Below are 20,473 nucleotides of genomic sequence, written 5' to 3'. Positions count from 1 at the left end.
TTCGTGGGATATATATATATTCGTGGCGCCATAACATTAAAACCACCTCCTTGTTTCTACACTCACTGTTCATTTTATCAGCTCCACTTACCATATAGAAGCACTTTGTAGTTCTACAATTACTGACTGTAGTCCATCTATTTCCCTGCATACCTTTTTAGCCTGCTTTCGCCCTGTTCTTCAATGGTCAGGACCCCAACAGGACCACTACAGAGCAGGTATTATTTAGGTGGTGGATCATTCTCAGCACTGCAGTGACACTGACATGGTGGTGGTGTGCTAGTGTGTGTTGTGCTGGTATGAGTTTTTAAATACCGTGACCACTCACTGTCCACTCAATTAGACACTCCTACCTAGTTGGTCCACCTTGTAGATGTAAAGTCAGAGACGAACGCTCATCTGTTGCTGCTGTTTGAGTTGGTCATCTTCTAGACCTTCATCAGTGGTCACAGGACGCTGTTGGCTGGATATTTTTGGTTGGTGGACTATTCTCAGTCCAGCAGTGACAGTGAGGTGTTTAAAAACTCCAGCAGCGCTGCTGTGTCTGATCCACTCGTACCAGCACAACACACACTAACACACCACCACCATGTCAGTGTCACTGCAGTGCTGAGAATGATCCACCACCTAAATAATACCTGCTCTGTGGTGGTCCTGACCATTGAAGAACAGGGTGAAAGCAGGCTAAAAAGGTATGTAGAGACAAAGTGCTTCTATATGGTAAGTGGAGCTGATAAAATGGACAGTGAGTGTAGAAACCAGGAGGTGGTTTTAATGTTATGGCTGATTGGTGTATAATAATAAGTAATAATAAGTCTTTGGATTGTTTCTTAACCCTTGTGTCCCGTTGACATTGACCGTACTGCCTGTTTTGGGGGTCCCCATGAACCCAGTGTTGTGTAGGTAAAATAAAATTATATTGAGTTCAAAATGAACCAAATTATTTAACCAAATTAACCAGCGAAATGGGTAGAGACCCCAAACAGAAGATTATAAACTGTGAGGTGTTTGAAACACAATATCAGTATACGTTTTGGAAAAGTCAAGAGGCTCCTAGGACTCAGAGACCTCAAACAGAAGAGAAAACTAAGAGTTAAATGAATGAATGAGTACAGCCCTGCAATGAACTGTCCTGTAGCCAAGATGTCTTTCTCCAATTTGTTCCAGGAAAAAAGCTAAGTATATGAGAGACCCATATCAGAGCCCCAACAGCAAACATTGTTATAGTGTCACAGTCCAAAGACATATGTGTGTGTGTGCTTGCCCTGTAACTGGTGACCTGTCCATGGTTGTTCCTGCATTTCGCCCAGTGAATTGTACCCACTGCAACCCTGAATCGAATAAGGCGGTGGTCAGACAACTTGTTGTGGTACTACCAGCTACTACTATTTAAGATATGCTACATAAAGTTGTGCATCATTTTGTCAGAAACCACATAATTTAAAAGACCTTAAAAAATCTAACTCAAGTCTAGATATGCAGTTTGCTCAATAAGGGCGGCACGGTGGCTCAGTGGGTAGCACTGTCGCCTTACAACAAGAAGGTCCCTGGTTCGATCCCCAGGCGGGGCCAAAAACAGTCCAAAAACATGCAGCCAAGTTAATTGGAGACACTGAATTGCCCTATAGGTGTGTGTGTGTGTGTGTGTGTGTGTGTGTGTGTGTGTCTGCCCTGCGATGGACTGGCACCCCGTCCAGGGTGTTTCTGTAAGCCTTGCGCTCATTGAAAAGCTGGGATAGCCCCATGGGGAGGTATTTTAAAGTAGATAGCAAAGAAACAATTTGAATCATACCATGTTTATTACTGTGGGAATTAAAGCTCTATTTATGTGGAGAGATCACAGATTGTTCAAGCTGCCATATTGTCCAAATATGTCCTTTCGGACAGCCATGCTTACGCAGACTGGTAAAGAAAAGCTTCATTCTTGTCTGTTAGAAGAAACAAGCAGGGCACTGTGTTACAGAGCAGAGTGACACTTGGCATTGTAGTGGGCATCTTCAGTAATGCAGCAATGTGAGAAAACACTGCATGAAGATATGACAAAAGACTAACTGTCTGTTTGGGGGAAACTGACAGAGGCCTTAAGGTGGCCTTGAAAAGGGCACCAGTTTATAACAGGGCATCATACCCGTATGTATTTATTTACTGACCATTTAGAGTAGCCAATCCACATCCTTCATATTTTTGGGGGGTTGGGTGGGGTAGAAGAAAACCAAAGTACTAGGTGGAAACCCATGTACACAGAGAACATTTAACATGTTACATACAGCGACTGAAAGCAAGGATAAAACCCATGCTACTCACGGGAGTTCTAATTCAGTGGTTCTCAACCAGGGGCCATGTCCCACAAGGGTCCTGATGCATTTGATTAAGAACATTAAAAGTAATCCCATGTGATGGGATGGAAAAATTTATAAACTGTTGGCATACAACAGATCTCTTGTTACGTCAAATCAATCTTTTAAACCACCAACAGCCTACATTACATACATATTTGATTCGCCCACCTCAAAAGTGCAAAGGTCAAGAGATGGAAACTACAAATTATTCTGATTTAGTTGTAGATGTAAATCTCGCTGAAACAGATGCAAATGAAGAAGCTCCAACCACCAATTCACCAGAAGTAAACTCACTAAATCAACCAAAATCCTTCTGTGTAAGAATAGTATCATGACTCTGTGTCAAAAAGGTCCCAGATTTTTTTAACACATGGGGGTCTAAAAGAATAAAAGGTTGAGAACCGCTGTTAATCCTTCAGTAAACTGTGATTTAAAATGGATTTTAGCAGATACCTGCAAGATATCTCACTATGGATGTCAGCTCATCATCTGAAACTTAATCCCAGCAAGACCGAGCTGTTACTTATTCCTGGAGATCAATCTCCAACCCAGGACCTAGTCATCTCTCTTGATGACTCCCAGATCAGGCCGTCTGATAATGTACAAAACCTTGGTGTTGTCCTGGATAACCAGCTGCCCTTCTCTCCTCATGTAGCCAACATGACGAGATCGTGCCGGTTCCTCCTCTACAACATCAAGAAGATTCGGCCATTTCTCTCCATGGAAGCCACTCAGATTCTAGTCCAGTCACTTGTAATCTCACGGTTGGACTACTGCAACTCCTTCCGGGCAGGTGCTTCTACTGTATGTCCATGATTAAACTCATCCAAAATGCAGCTGCTCGCCTGGTTTTTAACCAACCTAAATGCTGTGACATCACCCCACTGCTGCGTTCTCTTCACTGGCTTCTGTTTAAAACACTGATGCTCACTTGCAAAGCCAAAAATGTAGTATGTGTAGTAGCCATTGATCAGTAATAAGATTAAAACCACCTCCTTGTTTCTACACTCACTGTCCATTTTATCAGCTCCACTTACCATATAGAAGCACTTTGTAGTTCCATCTGTTTCTCTACATACTTTTTAAACCTGCTTTCATGCTGTTCTTCAATGGCCAGGACCCCCACTGTACCACTACAGAGCAGGTATTATATAGGTGGTGGATCATTCTCAGCACTGCAATGACAATGACATGGTGGTGGTGTGTTGGTGTGTGTTGTGCTGGTATGAGTGGATCAGACACAGCAGCGCTGCTGGAGTTTTTAAACACCTCACTGTCGCTGCTGGACTGAGAATAGTCCACCAACCAAAAATATCCAGCCAACAGCGCCCCGTGGGCAGCGTCCTGTGACCACTGATGAAGGTCTAGAAGATGTCCAACTCAAACAGCAGCAAGAGATGAGCGATCGTCTCTGACTTTACATCTACAAGGTGGATCAACTAGGTAGGAGTGTCTAATAGAGTGGACAGTGAGTGGACACGTGTGGTCAGTGTCACTGCAGTGCTGAGAATGATCCACCACCTAAATAATACCTGCTCTGTGGTGGTCCTGTGGGGGTCCTGACCATTGAAGAACAGGGTAAAAGCAGGCTAAAAAGGTATGTAGAGAAATAGATGGACTACAGTCAGTAATTGTGTCTGCTAAATGCCGAAAATGTAAATGTATATGGAGCAGAAGTGATAACGATCAATCTGGCAACCCCGGCAGCTGCACCGCCAGCGCGGCTCGGTGCTCCGCCGCCTTTTGTGAGCGCGAGCTGCTGAGATCCAGTGGTGCGCGTGCGTGCGCGCGTGAGTGTAATTGGACTCTGCACTGAATAAACCAGGTAGGACTGATCATCAAACCTGTCCTGTTTAATAACATAGGTGTGATTTAAAAAACAATACTATTTAAAGATTTGTGCATGCCGTGGTGTTCAGGAGCATGGAGCCTGCAGGGGGGCTCGGGGGTTCGCTGTACCCGGTGTGGGGGTGCACCGACTAGTCTCAGCTTTCGGCTGGGTGTCGGATTATTGTGGACGCGTTTAAACACTTAAACACTGAATGATTGGTTTCGCACCGCATGTCAGGGTCGAGTGTTATGCATGGACATAACTGCTTTTATGGCGGATCTGTTAAACTGCGCTTGTGGGGAGATGCGGAACAGCTCTGGAGAAACCAGGCCTGAATAAAAACCTCCATCTGATGATCATAAATAGAAGCTATATATATATATATATATATATATATATATATATATATATATATATACATACACCGATTAGCCATAACATTAAAACCACCTCCTCACTGCCCATTTTATCAGGTCCACTTACCATATAGAAGCACTTTGTAGTTTTACAATTACTGACTGTAGTCCATCTGTTTCTCTGCATGCTTTGTTAGCCCCCTTTCATGCTGTTCTTCAATGGTCAGGACCCCCACAGGACCACTACAGAGCAGGTATTATTTAGGTGGTGGATCATTCTCAGCACTGCACCGACACTGACATGGTGGTGGTGTACTAGTGTGTGTTGTGCTGGTATGAGTGGATGCTGGAGTTTTTAAACACCTCACTGTCACTGCTGGACTGAGAATCGTCCACCAACCAAAAATATCCAGCCAACAGCGCCCCGTGGGCAGCGTCCTGTGACCACTGATGAAGGTCTAGAAGATGACCAACTCAAACAGCAGCAATAGATGAGCGATCGTCTCTGACTTTACATCTACAAGGTGGACCAACTAGGTAGGAGTGTCTAATAGAGTGGACAGTGAATGGACAGAGTGTTTAAAAACTCCAGCAGCGCTGCTGTGTCTGATCCACTCATACCAGCACAACACACACTAACACACCACCACCATGTCAGTGCAGTGCTGAGAATGATCCACCACCTAAATAATACCTGCTCTGTAGTGGTCCTGTGGGGGTCCTGACCATTGAAGAACAGCATGAAAGGAGGCTAACAAAGCATGCAGAGAAACAGATGGACTACAGTCAGTAATTGTAGAACTACAAAGTGCTTCTATATGGTAAGTGGAGCTGAAATGGACAGTGAGTGTTGAAACAAGGAGGTGGTTTTAATGTTATGGCTGATCAGTGTGTATATATATATATATATATATATATATATATATATATATATATATATATATATGGTACATGGTATATTAGCACCTTGTAATGTTAAAGAGTAGAGAATTTATCTATTGCTGATTATATGGATCAAACATCAGCATCATGCACATCATGCAAAACAATCATTTTGCACTGATCAGTGTTAATGTCCCACTGGCACAGTAGGTAAAATGCAAAAAAAAAGAGAGAGAAATCAGTAATCTGTAAACTGTCCTGTACATTAAATGTCTTATTTTGTATTGTTTTAATTAAATACCTGTAAACATATCAACTTTATACATTTATGCATATACCTGCAAATAAACTGGCAGTATAAAAGTAGAAAGTGTAATAATCAAAACATCTGAGCCGCTCAGGTGGTGCAGCGGTAGAGTTGGGGTTTCGAATACATCGTATCGAACCTCAGCTCTGCCTCTCCGACTGGACTGGGCGGCAGCATGAACAACGATCGGCTGTTGCTCAGGGTTAGAGGGTAAGAAAGTCGGATCATAGGTCCTCATAACTGGTGCGACTGCGGCCCCCGCTGGCTGACTGATGGCGCCTGCCTGCACAGGGCTGAGGAATAATGCTGATGGGGGTGTGGCCCTCCGTACACAGTGCCCGTCAAGTGTATGAACTCGACTCGTGCAGGTGAAAAATGCGGTCTGTACTGACTGTACCGTCAGTTGAGAGGCGTCCTCAGTCAGCGGTGAAGGGTCGAATCAGTATAGAGGACGCAATCAGGGTACAGTAGGTCCTCGACTTACGTCGGAGATCCGTTCCTACGGACGCGACGTAACGCGATTTTCGCCGGAAGTCGGAACCCACCTACATAGGCACCTACGTCACTCACACGGCGAATGAACAACGCCGTCTTCCTCGTCCGCTCCGCTCGCCAACTAGTTCCCGCGCGAACTTTGTTTTTACGTCGCAAACGCCGTACGTCGGAATGACGAACAAGACTTTATTAATAAATGTATAGGAGATGGCGACGTAACCACGAAACGTCGTATGTCGAGTCCGCCGTAATCCGAGGACTTACTGTAATTGGACACGACTAGACTGGGGGATAAAAATTGGGGTGGAAAAGAGGGGAAATATAATATAAAATATAAAAATAATCAAAACATCTGGAACATTCCACAGGTGATGCTATCAAGAACGAATAGAAAAAATCAGTGGCTAGCACTGTCGCCTTGCAGCAGGAAGTTTGCATGTTTTCCCCGTGTCTGCGTGGGTTTCCTCTGGGAGCTCCGGTTTCCTCCCACAGTCCAAAAACATGCAGTCAGGTAATTGGAGACACTGAATATATGTATATATAGGTGAATGGGTATGTTTGTGTGTGTGTGTCTGACCTGCGATGGACTGGCGCCCCGTCCAGGGTTTTACTGTGTGCCTTGCGCCCATTGAAAAGCTGGGATAGGCTCCAGCACCTATCCCCACGATCCTAATTGGATATGCGGTTAAGAAAGTCAGTAAGTGAATAGTCCAATAGTTTAAGAGCACCAGTTTAAAAGCACAGTCGCAATGAATTTAAGGATTCTACCATTACAGTCCATAACATTATCAAAAGATTTAGAGAGATATCTGTGCACAAGGGTATAATCAAAAACCAATAACATTTAATTCACGGGAAAATGTGCTTAATTTCACAATATACGTACTTTTTACAATACACAGCACAGCCTACCTTAACGGTTGAACGTAAACCCATCAAAAACAAAAATTCACGTCTGTGTTTTGACACGCTCCTTTTAGCGTCCACAGAATTTGTTGGGAGTCTCCCAAACTCGGTTACCCGAGTCGTGTTTTTAGCTGCTTTAGACTAACTGATTGCTAACTGAATTGCCGTAGGATTGCTGGGACCGCCTCATAGTGCGAATCAACCAGTAAACGTGAGACACTTCAACGCTACACGAATGAAAAATGTTAAATCGCCAAACACAAACGTAAACATTACATATTACTTGCGTATTACACGGGAAAAGGCTCATTTAACAGTCAGTGACGCGATTTTCACGGCTCTTGTGGCCATGTGCTTCGGATCATCGTCCTGCTACGTAACCCAACCGAGCTTGAGCTGTAGGTCACGAATTGATGTACAATCGCAGGATTTTCTGATAGAGAGCAGAATTCATGGTGGCATCAATTCTGACAATTCATCCAGGTCCGGTGGATTCAAAGCACCCCCAGACCATCACGCTACCATCACAACGTTTGACTGCTGGTACGATGTGGTGCCACGTCTTCCAAAAAGTTTCACCTTTGACTCCTTATCCAAAGTCTTAGGGAATCATCTTGACAATTTTTGGGCAAATTTGAGACGAGCAGTTGTGTTATTTTTGGTCAGCTGTGGTTTGCGGCTTGCATCCCAGCGTCCTTTTGAATTATGGAATCGTGTACATTGACCTTAACTAAACAGCTTTTTGCTTTTTGAGACAGTCTAGCCTGCTTTACTTTGGCAGTCCTATCAAGTGTCAATTGAATTTGGGTGACTGTTTGATTTGGTAGCTTAGGGGTGCAATTAGCCTTTCATATAGGGCCAGGTAGAGCTGAACAGCATTTTACCTTTATAAATGAAATAATCTTAATAAAAAAGCATGTTTGTTTTTACTTGTTTGTCTTTTCTTTATCTTATCTATTAAATGGGGTTTTTGTATCTGTAGGGGTTTTTGTATCTGTTGGTCCTGGATTTTGTAAAGTTGCTTTGAGACAATGTCTATTGTAAAAAGCGCTATATAAATAAAGTTGACTTGACTTGAAATGTAGTTTGATGATCTGGAACTTATGTGTGACATATGCAAAAATACATCCCCAAATCAGAAAAAGTTGGGACAGTATGGAAAATGCAAATAAAATAAAAACACAAGAGTTCCTTACATTTACTTTGACTTTTATTTCATTGCAGACAGGATGAACCTGAGATATTTCATGTTTTGTCTGCTCAGCTTTATTGTATTTATGAATAAACATCCATTCCTGCATTTCAGGCCTGCAACACATTCCAAAAAAAAGTTGGGACAGTAAAGCATTTATTTTTTTCCAAGAAAAAAAAAGATCTGGAATACTGATTCATATGACCACAATACACGTTTCCACTGTGTGATGGTCCATCCTAGATGCCACCGAGCCCAGAGAAGTCGACGCCGCTTCTGGACATGTAAAGTTTTAAGTGGCATTTGTGCATGTAACTATGTATTGTAGTGCTCGACAAAGGTTTGCCAAAGTAATCCCTCGCCCACGTGGTCATATCAGCTATTGTTGAGTCGTGGTTCTTGATGCAGTGCCGTCTGAGGGCGAAGATCACGGGTGTTCAGCTTAAGTTTGAGCACTTGGTCTTTACGCACTGAAATTCCTCCCAGTTTCTTGAATGGTTTAATGATATTATGCACTGTAGAGGGAAAAATATGCAAATCCCTTCTAATCTTTCTTTGAGGTTCATTGTTTTTAAACATGTCAATCATTTTCTCACGCATTTGTGGACAAACTGGAGATCCTCTGATCATCTTTGCTCATCAAAGACTCAGCCTTTCCTGGATGCTGCTTTTGTACCAAACCATGATTACAATCACCTGTTTGGAATCACATCATTATTTAGTTTTTTCACCTCATTACTAGCCCTTTTGGAACGTGTTGCAGGTCTGAAATGCAGGAATTTGAGGTATATTAATTAATCAAATAAAAGTCAAAGTAAAGGTAAGGAACACTGTTTTTATTTTATTTGCATTTTCCATACTGTCCCAACTTTTTTCTGATTTGGGGTTGTACATAAAGTATATAATATCATCACACATTGGGGTCATTTATACTTAGCACTTCCTGCACATAAAGTCATGTGGATACACAGATCCATCAAATAACCGATCCCTTTTCCCTGGAAGTGAAATGCGTAGGCGTACATGACCGTATAAGTGCTCCTAATGCTAATGAATAAATTCTAAATCACGCCCTTCGCCCACATGTGCACTGACACTGGGACCTGACGCGAGATAAAATCTGCAATTCTGATTCAGAATCGAATTCTTGACTATTGTGTGGCCCGTTGACCTCCTTGGTCATGAGTGAAGCCCCATACTGCTTCTTTACCGCAGACACAAGGAGTTTCAGGAGTATGACTCCTTGTCCAACCTTTCCACGGCCAGTTGTGTCTGTTGGCACGGCAGCCAAGTAGGGCTAAGGCTATCACACAGCCAGGAACGGAGTCTTACAGATAGTCGTACAGCGTATAGAGTCACACTCACACTATAAACTAGTTCAGGTGCCTTGACAAGACAACAGATGTCATAACTGTACAGCAACAATGAAACCCGTTCCCGCCTGTTCGGACATCCGGCCCGGTCGAGAGATCAAAATATCGTCAGCGATGGTCTGTCGCATGAGACCGAAATGCGAGCGCCCTAATAATGACATGTTGCCGATAATGTGAATGGCAATGGTCATCAGTAGGGATGTAACGATGCACCACAAGACAGTTAAAACCGATTCAAAAACTCCACAATTCAAAACTTTTTTTTTCCTTTTTTCTCCCCCTTTAGCGCATCCAATTGTTCAATTTGCATCGTGCTTCCTCTCTGTCCATGCCGAACCCTGCCCTGACCGAGGAGATCGAAGCTAACCCATATCCCCTCCGAAAAATGAGCAAAAACCCACACATTTTTATGAGTTTGGCGCCACCTAGCGTTGCATGCGGAGAGACACACCCTAAGGGCACTTTTCCTCATCTCCTGTGCAGGCGCCTCTAATCAGCCGGCAGAGGTCGTAATCGCATTCTGACAGAGAGAGACCCACATCCGGTTCTTTGTCCCACCCCCCAACTGAGCAACTGGCCAATCGTTGCTCATACAGCCACTCAGCCTCGAACCGGTGAAGCAGAGCTGTATTCGATACTACGTACTCAGAATCCAGCCCTGGTTGCAGCGTGTCTTTTTACCGCTGCGCCACCTGAGCAGCGATTCAAATTGATTTGACATGTAAAATGAATCGATATTTACTTTAAACAGCAGAGGGCACTGAAGCTATACACCTCGCCTGGTCGACGTCACTGGCAAAATTGGGCTTAATTCAAAACTGTTTTGCGTCTATCAACACCATTGTAATGAAGACTGGTGCCAAGGTGTGTCCAGATTCCTTTAGTTTACCTTCCTACTGCTAATCCCTTCGCCAAACCATTTCAGCTCACAAATGCAAACCTAACAGACTCTCTGGCTAAATGGCCAGAATTTATAATACTATGGCAGCTGTAATTCACCTTGTAACCATTGGAGCCAAGCAAATCTGGCCAGTGCGTCTATCAAGGCGCCATTCAGATACAGAACAGAAGCTTGACGTTATGCCACGCCGCACTCGAATCTGTGCTTCTTGTTGAATGTTACAATCTGCAAATTCATTGAGGCGCTTTTGTTTAAAGCTGTTACACAAGCTGTTTGTGTGGGTGATTTGGCCGATGCCAGTGTGTCCCGTTTTTTGGCAAACGCTTGCCCGCCGGGCATGTGCACCCGTCCTTCTGTGCTGCTGTCGCTTTTCCCTGGAGGAAATCTTCTACCCACCCACAGAGCGTATTGGCTTTTGGACCTCGGACTTGGGTGCCAAGTGGCTGACGAGGACGAGGGCCAGCAAGGAAGGGGTGGTGTTTCCGATTACTGTTGAGATGTGTTCCGATGCTGGACAGGTGCTGCGAGTATCACATAGATTTTTGAAGTTGACGATACAGGGGTTGGTACATGCCAGCTGGGTATTTGGCATGTGCTGATAATTATCTATATTTAGTAATTGGCATTCGGGTGGCAAATCAGTATAATACTGACCAGCCCTTAATAAATATGTAGGAATCCAAGCCATATAACAGTGTGTATGTTGGATATTGTCTATATACACCCGATCAGCCATAACATTAAAACCACCTCCTTGCTTCTACACTCACTGTCCATTTTATTTTATCAGCTCCACTTTGTAGTTCTACAATTACTGACTGTAGTCCATCCGTTTCTCTACATACTTTTTTAGCCCCCTTTCATGCTGTTCTTCAATGGCCAGGACCCCCACAGGACCACTACAGAGCAGGTATTATTTAGGTGGTGGATCATTCTCAGCACTGCAGTGACACTGACATGGTGGTGGTGTGTTAGTGTGTGTTGTGCTGGTATGAGTGGATCAGACACAGCAGTGCTGCTGGAGTTTTTTAATAGCGTGTCCACTCTCTGTCCACTCTATTAGATTGCTCATCTATTGCTGCTGTTTGAGTTGGTCATCTTCTAGACCTTCATCAGTGGTCACAGGACGCTGCCCACGGGGCGCTGTTGGCTGGATGTTTTTGGTTGGTGGAGTTTTTAAACACCTTACTGTCCCTGCTGGACTGAGAATAGTCCACCAACCAAAAATATATCCAGCCAACAGCGCCCCGTGGGCAGCATCCTGTGACCACTGATAAGGGTCTAGAAGATGACCGACTCAAGCAACAGCAATAGATGAGCGATCGACTCTGACTTTACATCTACAAGGTGGATCAACTAGGTTGGAGCGTCTAATAGAGTGGACAGTGAGTGGACACAGTATTTAAAAACTCCAGCAGTGCTGCTGTGTCTGATCCACTCATACCAGCACAACACACACTAACACACCACCACCATGTCGGTGTCACCGCAGTGCTGAGAATGATCCACCACCTAAATAATACCTGCTCTGTAGGGGCACCCAGGTGGCGCAGCGGGATATTCCGCTAGCACACCAGGGCCGAGATTCTGAGCTCGGGACACATGAACAACGATTGGCCTGTTGTTCAGATATGGGCGGGACTAAGCCGGATGGGGTCTCTCTCTCATGACTGGTGCAATTACGACCTCTGCTGGCTGATCGATGGCGCCTGCACAGAGATGAGAAAAGAGTGCTTTCAGGGTGTGTCTCTCTGTACACAAAGCTGAGCTGCACTGCACTCGTCAAAGTGTAGGTGATAAGATGCATACAGCATGCTGTCCACGTGTCAAGGGGGCGTGAGTTAGCTTCGTTCTCCTCAATCAGAGCAGGAATCGGCATTGGTGGAGAGGAAGCATGACGCAATCGTGTAAAGCAAATATCTATGGCAAACCCACTGATCCGTTATGCCGTACTCCTTCCAGTGTTTATCCACTCTGTGACACCATTTCAGAGGCAACAGCTGAGAACGAGTGGCTCAGTGATACGTGCTAATTATAGCGCTAGAGCCTCTCAGGACACGGCGGGATGCAGTTGTAATCTTATACTAGCTGGTAGTTAGTGAGATAGATTCAGCAGTAAACATTTGTTGATACTGATCTTGATACTGTTGCAGGAATTACAGACATGCCAAGTTGCAATAACTCATTTCAGGGAGGTACCCCCGGACCTTGCCCCCTACATAATGTTCCCTACATAGTGCACTAGATAGTGAACTAGACAATTGGTTTATGTTCCCTATGTAGTGCACTAGATTGTATATCAGATCATGGCTTTATGTTCCCTACACAGTGCACTAGATAGTGTATTAGATAACGCATTCATGTTCACTACATAGTGCACTAGAAAGTATAACTAGATGATTTGTGTTCCTTACATAGTGCACTAGATAGTGTATTACATAATTAATGTTCCCTACATAGTGCACTAGATAGTGAACTAGACAATTGGTTTATGTTCCCTATGTAGTGCACTAGATTGTATATCAGATCATGGCTTTATGTTCCCTACACAGTGCACTAGATAGTGTATTAGATAACGCATTCATGTTCACTACATAGTGCACTAAAAAGTATAACTAGATGATTTGTGTTCCTTACATAGTGCACTAGATAGTGTATTACATAATTAATGTTCCCTACATAGTGCACTAGATAGTATTTTAGATATGAATTTATGTTCCCTACGTAGTGCACTAGATAGTGAATTAGACAGTTGGTTTATGTTCCCTATGTAGTGCACTAGATTGTATATCAGATCATGGATTTATGTTCCCTACATAGTGCACTAGATAGTGTATTAGATAACGCATTCATGTTCACTACATAGTGCACTAGAAAGTATAACTAGATGATTTGTGTTCCTTACATAGTACACTAGATAGTGTATTACATAATTAATTATGTTCCCTACATAGTGCACTAAATTGTATATCAGATAACGGATTTATGTTCCGTACATAGTGCACTAGACAGTACATTAGACAATTGATTTATGTTCCCTACACAGTGCACTAGATTGTATATCAGATAACGGATTTAATACGCGATCAGAAAAAAGTTTGTGTCGCCTGCGTGCGCGTGTATGTGTGTGTTTGTGTCGCTCTTGGCCACTCGTTCTAGATTCCGGGAGATTTTATCTGACTTGCGGGCATCAGGGAGCCGCTATGTATATGCGGGAGACTCCCGGAACTTCCAGGAGACTTGGGATGTCTGGAATTATATCTTTCAGGAATTGAATATTGTGCAGGACCAAATGTACCGAGAGTGCGGGGTGGGGTGTCGATCAACAATCTAATCATCAACTAATGGGAACACTGAAAGATCCTAACATTACGCCAAGCTAGCAAGTTGAATGTACTGTATACTGCAAGTACACAAACTCCCCGAAATGAGTGAGACCTGGACCGTCTATGCCCGCCATGCCAAGCGCCTCGACCACTTCCACCTTAGCTGCCTTCACCGCATACTCCACATCCGTCGGCAAGACGAGATCCCCGACACTGAGGTCCCGCGGCGCGCCGGTATGCCCGGCATCTACACCCTTCTGCGCAAGACGCAAGCTAGATGGGCCGGTCATGTAGTCCGCATGTCTGAAGACCAGCCTGAAAGACTCAACCCCTCAGCTTGGGAGGACCTTGCCCTTGACCGCTCCAGCTGGCGAGGGAGCTCGAGAAGCAGAGTCTGCTCGAATCAAGAAAGCAGAAGAAAAGTGAGTCCAGAGCTGCATCAACCCCCACTGCCCCAAACCCTCACGTGTGCCCCACATGTGGGCGGTCATTCCAGGCCCGGATTGGACTCTTCAGTCACCTCCAAACCCATGGTCATCATCGACCACGATGGACGAACGTCATCATCAGCAGGCACAACTGGTGCCTGCAGCAGACAAGTTTGGTCACTAGTCTGCTGGGTGGGAAAATACCAGACTTAAAAGGGGGTAGTCTTTGATGTTGAGTAGAGACCCTGGTTAGTAGCTTGAGTGTGTGACTCTCCGTGCGCAAGTCTGGCCCCATGCTCAAATCCACTGAAGTATGAGTGAATAAGAAGGGGTCGGAGGGAGTGTGTGTCAGGCGAGTATGCTATACTATATTGCCAAAAGTATTCACTCACCCATCCAAATCATTGAATTCAGGTGTTCCAATCACTTCCATGACCACAGGTGTATAAAACCAAGCACCTAGGCATGCAGACTGCTTCTACAAACATTAGTGAAGGAACGGGTCGCTCTCAGGAGCTCACTGAATTCCAGCGTGGTACCGTGATATGATGCCACCTGTGCAACAAGTCCAGTCGTAAAATTTCCTCGCTACTAAATATTCCACAGTCAACCGTCAGTGCTATTATAACGAAGTGGAAGCGATAGGGAACGACAGCAACTCAGCCACCAAGTGGTAGCCACGTAATATGACAGAGCGGGGTCAGCGGATGCTGAGGCGCATAGTGCGCAGAGGTCGCCAACTTTCTGCAGAGTCGATCGCTACAGACCTCCAAACTTCATGTGGCCTTCAGATTAGCTCAAGAACGGTGTTTAGAGAGCTTCGTGGAATGGGTTTTCCATGGCCGAGCAGGTGCATCCAAGCCTCACATCACCGAGCGCAATGCAAAGCGTCGGATGCGGTGGTGTAAAGCACGCCGCCACTGGACTCTAGAGCGGTGGAGACGTGTTCTCCGGAGTGACGGATCACGCTTCTGCGTCTGGTGATCCGACGGACGAGTCTGGGTTTGGTGGAGGGGGGATTATGGTGTGGGGTTGTTTTTCAGGAGTCGGGCTCGGTTCCAGTGAAAGGAACTCTTAATGCTTCAGCATACCAAGAGATTTTGGACAATTTCATGCTCCCAACTTTGTGGGAACAGTTTGGGGATGGCCCCTTCCTGTTCCAACATGACTGCGCACCAGTGCACAAAGCAAGGTCCATAAAGACACGGATTAGCGAGTTCGGTGTGGAAGAACCGATAGAACACCTTTGGGATGAATTAGAGTGGAGACTGTGAGCCAGGCCTTCTCATCCAACATCAGTGTCTGACCTCACAAATGCGCTTCTGGAAAAATGGTCAAAAGTTCCCATGAACACACTCCTAAACCTTGTGGAAAGCCTTCCCAGAAGAGTTGAAGCTGTTATAGCTGCAAAGGGTGGAATTTTGTGTGAATACATCCAGTATATTGTAACTATATAATTCTGCATGTTTCTCTCCTGTAGACACTGCTATGTTGAAATGAATCAGATATGACTGATGTGGAGGCGACGTATGAAGACTTCATAGCCTCCGGAAGGACGGGCAGGAGAAATGCAGTGCATGACATCATGGGAGAATCGGGAGGGCTAGACTCCGGCGGACTCTCGGAGACGCTTTCGGAGCTCAGCATCAACAAAGCAGGCAAGTAAAACTTACACTGATCAGCCGTAACATTAAAACCACCTCCTTGTTTCTACACTCACTGTCCATGTTATCAGCACCACTTACCATATAGAAGCACTTTGTAGTTCTGCAATTACTGACTGTAGTCCATCTGTTTCTCTACATACTTTTTAAGCCTGCTTTCACCCTGTTCTTCAATGGTCAGGACCCCCACAGAGCAGGTATTATTTGGGTGGTGGATCATTCTCAGCACTGCAGTGACACTGACATGGTGGTGGTGTGTTAGTGTGTGTTGTGCTGGAGTTTTTAAATACCGTGTCCACTCACTGTCCACTCTATTAGACACTCCTATCTAGTTGGTCCATCTTGTAGATGTAAAGTCAGAGACGATCGCTCATCTATTGCTGCTGTTTGAGTTGGTCATCTTCTAGACCTTCATCAGCCCAGCAGGGACAGTGAGGTGTTTAAAAACTCTATCAGCATTGCTTTGTCTGATCCACTCATACCAGCACAACACACACTAACACACCACCACCATGTCAGTGTCACTGCAGTGCTGAGAATGATCCACCACCTAAATAATACCTGCTCTGTAGTGGTCCTGACCATTGAAGAACATGATGAAAGTGGGCTAACAAAGCATGCAGAGAAACAGATGGACTACAGTCAGTAATTGTAGAACTACAAAGTGCTTGTATATGGTAAGTGGAGCTGATAAAATTGACAATGTTTGTAGAAACAAGGAGGTGGTTTTAATGTTATGGCTGATTGGTGTGTGTGTGTGTGTGTATATATATATATACAGTATATATACTGTATATACAGTGCCTTGCAAAAGTATTCAGCCCCCTTGAACTTTTCAACCTTTTGCCACATTTCAGGCTTCAAACATAACGATATGAAATTGTAATTTTTTGTGAAGAATCAACAACAAGTGGGACACAATCGTAAAGTGGAACGAAATTTATTGGATATTTTAAACTTTTTTTAGAAATAAAAAACTGAAAAGTGGGGCGTGCAATATTATTCAGCCCCCTTGCGTTAATACTTTGTAGCGCCACCTTTTGCTGCGATTACAGCTGCAAGTCGCTTGGGGTATGTCTCTATCAGTTTTGCACATCGAGAGACAGAAATTTTTGCCCATTCTTTCTTGCAAAACAGCTCGAGCTCAGTGAGGTTGGATGGAGAGCGTTTGTGAACAGCAGTTTTCAGCTCTTTCCACAGATTCTCGATGGGATTCAGGTCTGGACTTTGACTTGGCCATTCTAACACCTGGATACGTTTATTTGTGAACCATTCCATTGTAGATTTTGCTTTATGTTTTGGATCATTGTCTTGTTGGAAGATACATTTCCGTCCCAGTCTCAGGTCTTTTGCAGACTGCAACAGGTTTTCTTCCAGAATGGTCCTGTATTTGGCTCCATCCATCTTCCCATCAATTTTAACCATCTTCCCTGTCCCTGCTGAAGAAAAGCAGGCCCAAACCATGATGCTGCCACCACCATGTTTGACAGTGGGGATGGTGTGTTCAGGGTGATGAGCTGTGTTGCTTTTACGCCAAACATAACGTTTTGCATTGTGGCCAAAAAGTTCGATTTTGGTTTCATCTGACCAGAGCACCTTCTTCCACATGCTTGGTGTGTCTCCCAGGTGACTTTTTATAGATATCTTTGAGAAATGGCTTTCTTCTTGCCACTCTTCCATAAAGGCCAGATTTGTGCAGTGTACGACTGATTGTGTCCTATGGACAGAGTCTCCCACCTCAGCTGTAGATCTCTGCAGTTCATTCAGAGTGATCATGGGCCTCTTGGCTGCATCTCTGATCAGTCTTCTCCTTGTTTGAGCTGAAAGTTTAGAGGGACGGCCGGGTCTTGGTAGATTTGCAGTGGTCTGATACTCCTTCCATTTCAATATGATCGCTTGCACAGTGCTCCTTGAGATGTTTAAAGCTTGGGAAATCTTTTTGTATCCAAATCCGGCTTTAAACTTCTCCACAACAGTATCTCGGACCTGCCTGGTGTGTTCCTTGGTCTTCATGATGCTCTCTGCGCTTTAAACAGAACTCTGAGACTGTCACAGAGCAGGTGCATTTATACGGAGACTTGATTACACACAGGTGGATTCTATTTATCACCATCAATCATTTAGGTCAACATTGGATCATTCAGAGATCCTCACTGAACTTCTGGAGTGAGTTTGCTGCACTGAAAGTAAAGGGGCTGAATAATATTGCACGCCCCACTTTTTAGTTTTTTATTTCTAAAAAAAGTTTAAAATATCCAATAAATTTCGTTCTACTTCACGATTGTGTCCCACTTGTTGTTGATTCTTCACAAAAAATTACAATTTCATATCGTTATGTTTGAAGCCTGAAATGTGGCAAAAGGTTGAAAAGTTCAAGGGGGCTGAATACTTTTGCAAGGCACTGTATATAAAAGAAAATGTACAACCCCAAATCAGAAAAAGTTGGGACAGTATGGAAAATGCAATTAAAATAGAAATGCAGTGTTCATTACCTTTACTTTTATTTCATTGCAGACAGGATGAACCTGAGATAGTTCATGTTTTATTTGCTCAACTTTCAAACATCCATCCCTGCATTTCAGGCCTGCAAGACATTCCAAAAAAAGTTGGGACGGGGGCTAGTTGGAATTTAGGGCTAGTAATGAGGTGAAAACACTAAGTAATGATGTGATTCCAAACAGGTCTTTAGAAACTATGTGTTTTTTTATTATTATTATTATTATTTGCATTTCTCATGCTGTCCCAACTTTTTCTGATTTGGGGTTTTTACATTTTCCATCTAACGTTCATCCATCCATCTTGCTGTTTTCCTGATGTCTTGTAATCCTTTCTAACATTTTATTTATTCATTTATTTATTTGTACACAGATGAAGGGAATGATGGAACGAAAAGTTCAACCTCTGCTGAGTCGAATCCCAAACCAGAGGAGAGCAAAGACGAGGGAACGTAACACATCCCTGTCGGATGAAGACACGTCCCCTTAGCTCCATCTAGTGGTTAAATATAAAATAAACTGACCATGGCAGATCTGGTACACACACAGCTGTGGTGCTGCCCTCTGCTGGCCTGGTCTGGAATTGACACAGACTGGACATGCAGCTTCAGTACAGGATGAAGTGCTCATCGAGCTAACTTAGCTAATTAGCTAATCACTGTTAGCTGTTAGCCTTATAAATGGAGCCATATCTGTACTTATAGTGGCTCAAGTTAAATCAGATCAAGTGATAGCTGGAGGTTTTCGATAGACAGTGGACGGTGTCGACTTTCCAAAATCTGAACAGTGAAGAGATGATTCGTGATCCACTGCCAAACTCTCCATGTTTAAATTGAAATACGTCAGTGTTTTGATATGTATTAGTTCTAGTGTTGTTATACATTTGAATGATTTATTTATTCCAGATTTTTCTTCCGTAAAAACACGTGTTTTTCTTCCAAAAAGAGAAAAACAATCAATAAGAATTTTCACATAATCTCCAGATGCTGCACTGTGACTGTTGGTGTGCATGACACGATTATACTCGTAATATCCTGACATTATTTGTACAAATATGCAGATGTGTACGATTCCAGTATGTTGTGATTTACGATCGTGTGATTTCCTTTTGTAATAAAAAACACTTCATTAAAATCCTTCTTTTGATGAGCACGATGCAGGTCAGCTTGGGAATCCACAAACACTGCAGATGTACAGTGTGTCTCCTATACCAGTGGTCCCCAACCGGTACCGGTCCGCGGGTCATTTATTACCGGGCCGCACAGAAAGAATAAATCATTAGAGATCGCTACATCAGCAATAGGGATGTAACGATTCACCACAATACAGTTAATAAACGATTCAAAAATTCCACGATTCAAATCGATTTGACATGTAAAATGGATCGATATTCACTTTAAACAGCACAGGGCAGTGGTGCTATACACCTTGCCTTGTTGACGTCACTGGCGCTATACGCCAGGTTGCCAAATTTGGGGTTTTTCAGCCAAATTGGACTTAATTCAAAATTGTTTTGCATAGTTTGTACCTAATACAGAAATAATAATAAAGCGCATTCATTATTTAGATAAATAAAAGATAATCACAAATGCAGTATTTTATTTTATTTTTTTAAGAGAAATAATACAAGGAAATAATTTCACGTATCGTGAACCCAGTATCGTGAATCGCATTGCATCGTGGGTAGAGTGTATCGTTACATCCCTAATTAGCAATGAAAACACGGTTTTATTTATGTGTGTTAGTGTCTCCAATCACCCCTAGGTGGGAGCAGCGTCTTGTTGCACCGAAAAGCTAATTTGTGAGTAGTACAGTTATTCTATTTTCATTTCCCCCCGCCCCTGCCGGTCCGTGAAATTATATCTTATATGAAACCGGTCCGTGGTGCAAAAAAGATGCGCTACAAATAACACAAGTATAATATAAAAACACTGATATACAACTGAAAACAGTTAAAAATCTATATAAAAATACAATA

The 20,473-nt window shown here is 43.6% G+C and overlaps 1 protein-coding gene across 2 annotated transcripts; it reads left to right on the top strand.

Annotated features, from left to right (window-relative positions):
* Positions 1-4,104: 4,104 nt before the first annotated feature.
* Positions 4,105-19,629, top strand: pkia (cAMP-dependent protein kinase inhibitor alpha). Of its 2 annotated transcripts, none has more exons than XM_062985826.1 (3): positions 4,105-4,164; positions 15,817-15,994; positions 18,869-19,629. In XM_062985826.1, exons 2-3 carry the CDS (start codon positions 15,844-15,846, stop codon positions 18,949-18,951), a joined length of 234 nt encoding a protein of 77 aa, XP_062841896.1. In that variant the 5' UTR covers positions 4,105-4,164; positions 15,817-15,843; the 3' UTR covers positions 18,952-19,629. The 2 variants fall into 2 exon arrangements, with proteins under 2 accessions (XP_062841896.1, XP_062841897.1); XM_062985827.1 differs by lacking the exon at positions 4,105-4,164 and adding an exon at positions 6,640-6,721.
* Positions 19,630-20,473: the final 844 nt, after the last annotated feature.

This window comes from Trichomycterus rosablanca, chromosome 23, assembly GCF_030014385.1.
Source record: "Trichomycterus rosablanca isolate fTriRos1 chromosome 23, fTriRos1.hap1, whole genome shotgun sequence".
Taxonomy (NCBI): Eukaryota; Metazoa; Chordata; class Actinopteri; order Siluriformes; family Trichomycteridae; genus Trichomycterus; species Trichomycterus rosablanca.
The sequence above is the reverse complement of the archived record's forward strand: the minus strand, read 5'-3'. Positions and strand labels throughout refer to the sequence as shown.

Coding starts and splice junctions, on each gene's coding strand:
- pkia (XM_062985826.1), top strand. CDS start 15,844: ATGACTGATGTGGAGGCGACGTATGAAGACTTCATAGCCTCCGGAAGG. Junction 15,995..18,868: donor GCTCAGCATCAACAAAGCAG/GCAAGTAAAACT, acceptor ATTTGTACACAG/ATGAAGGGAATGATGGAACG.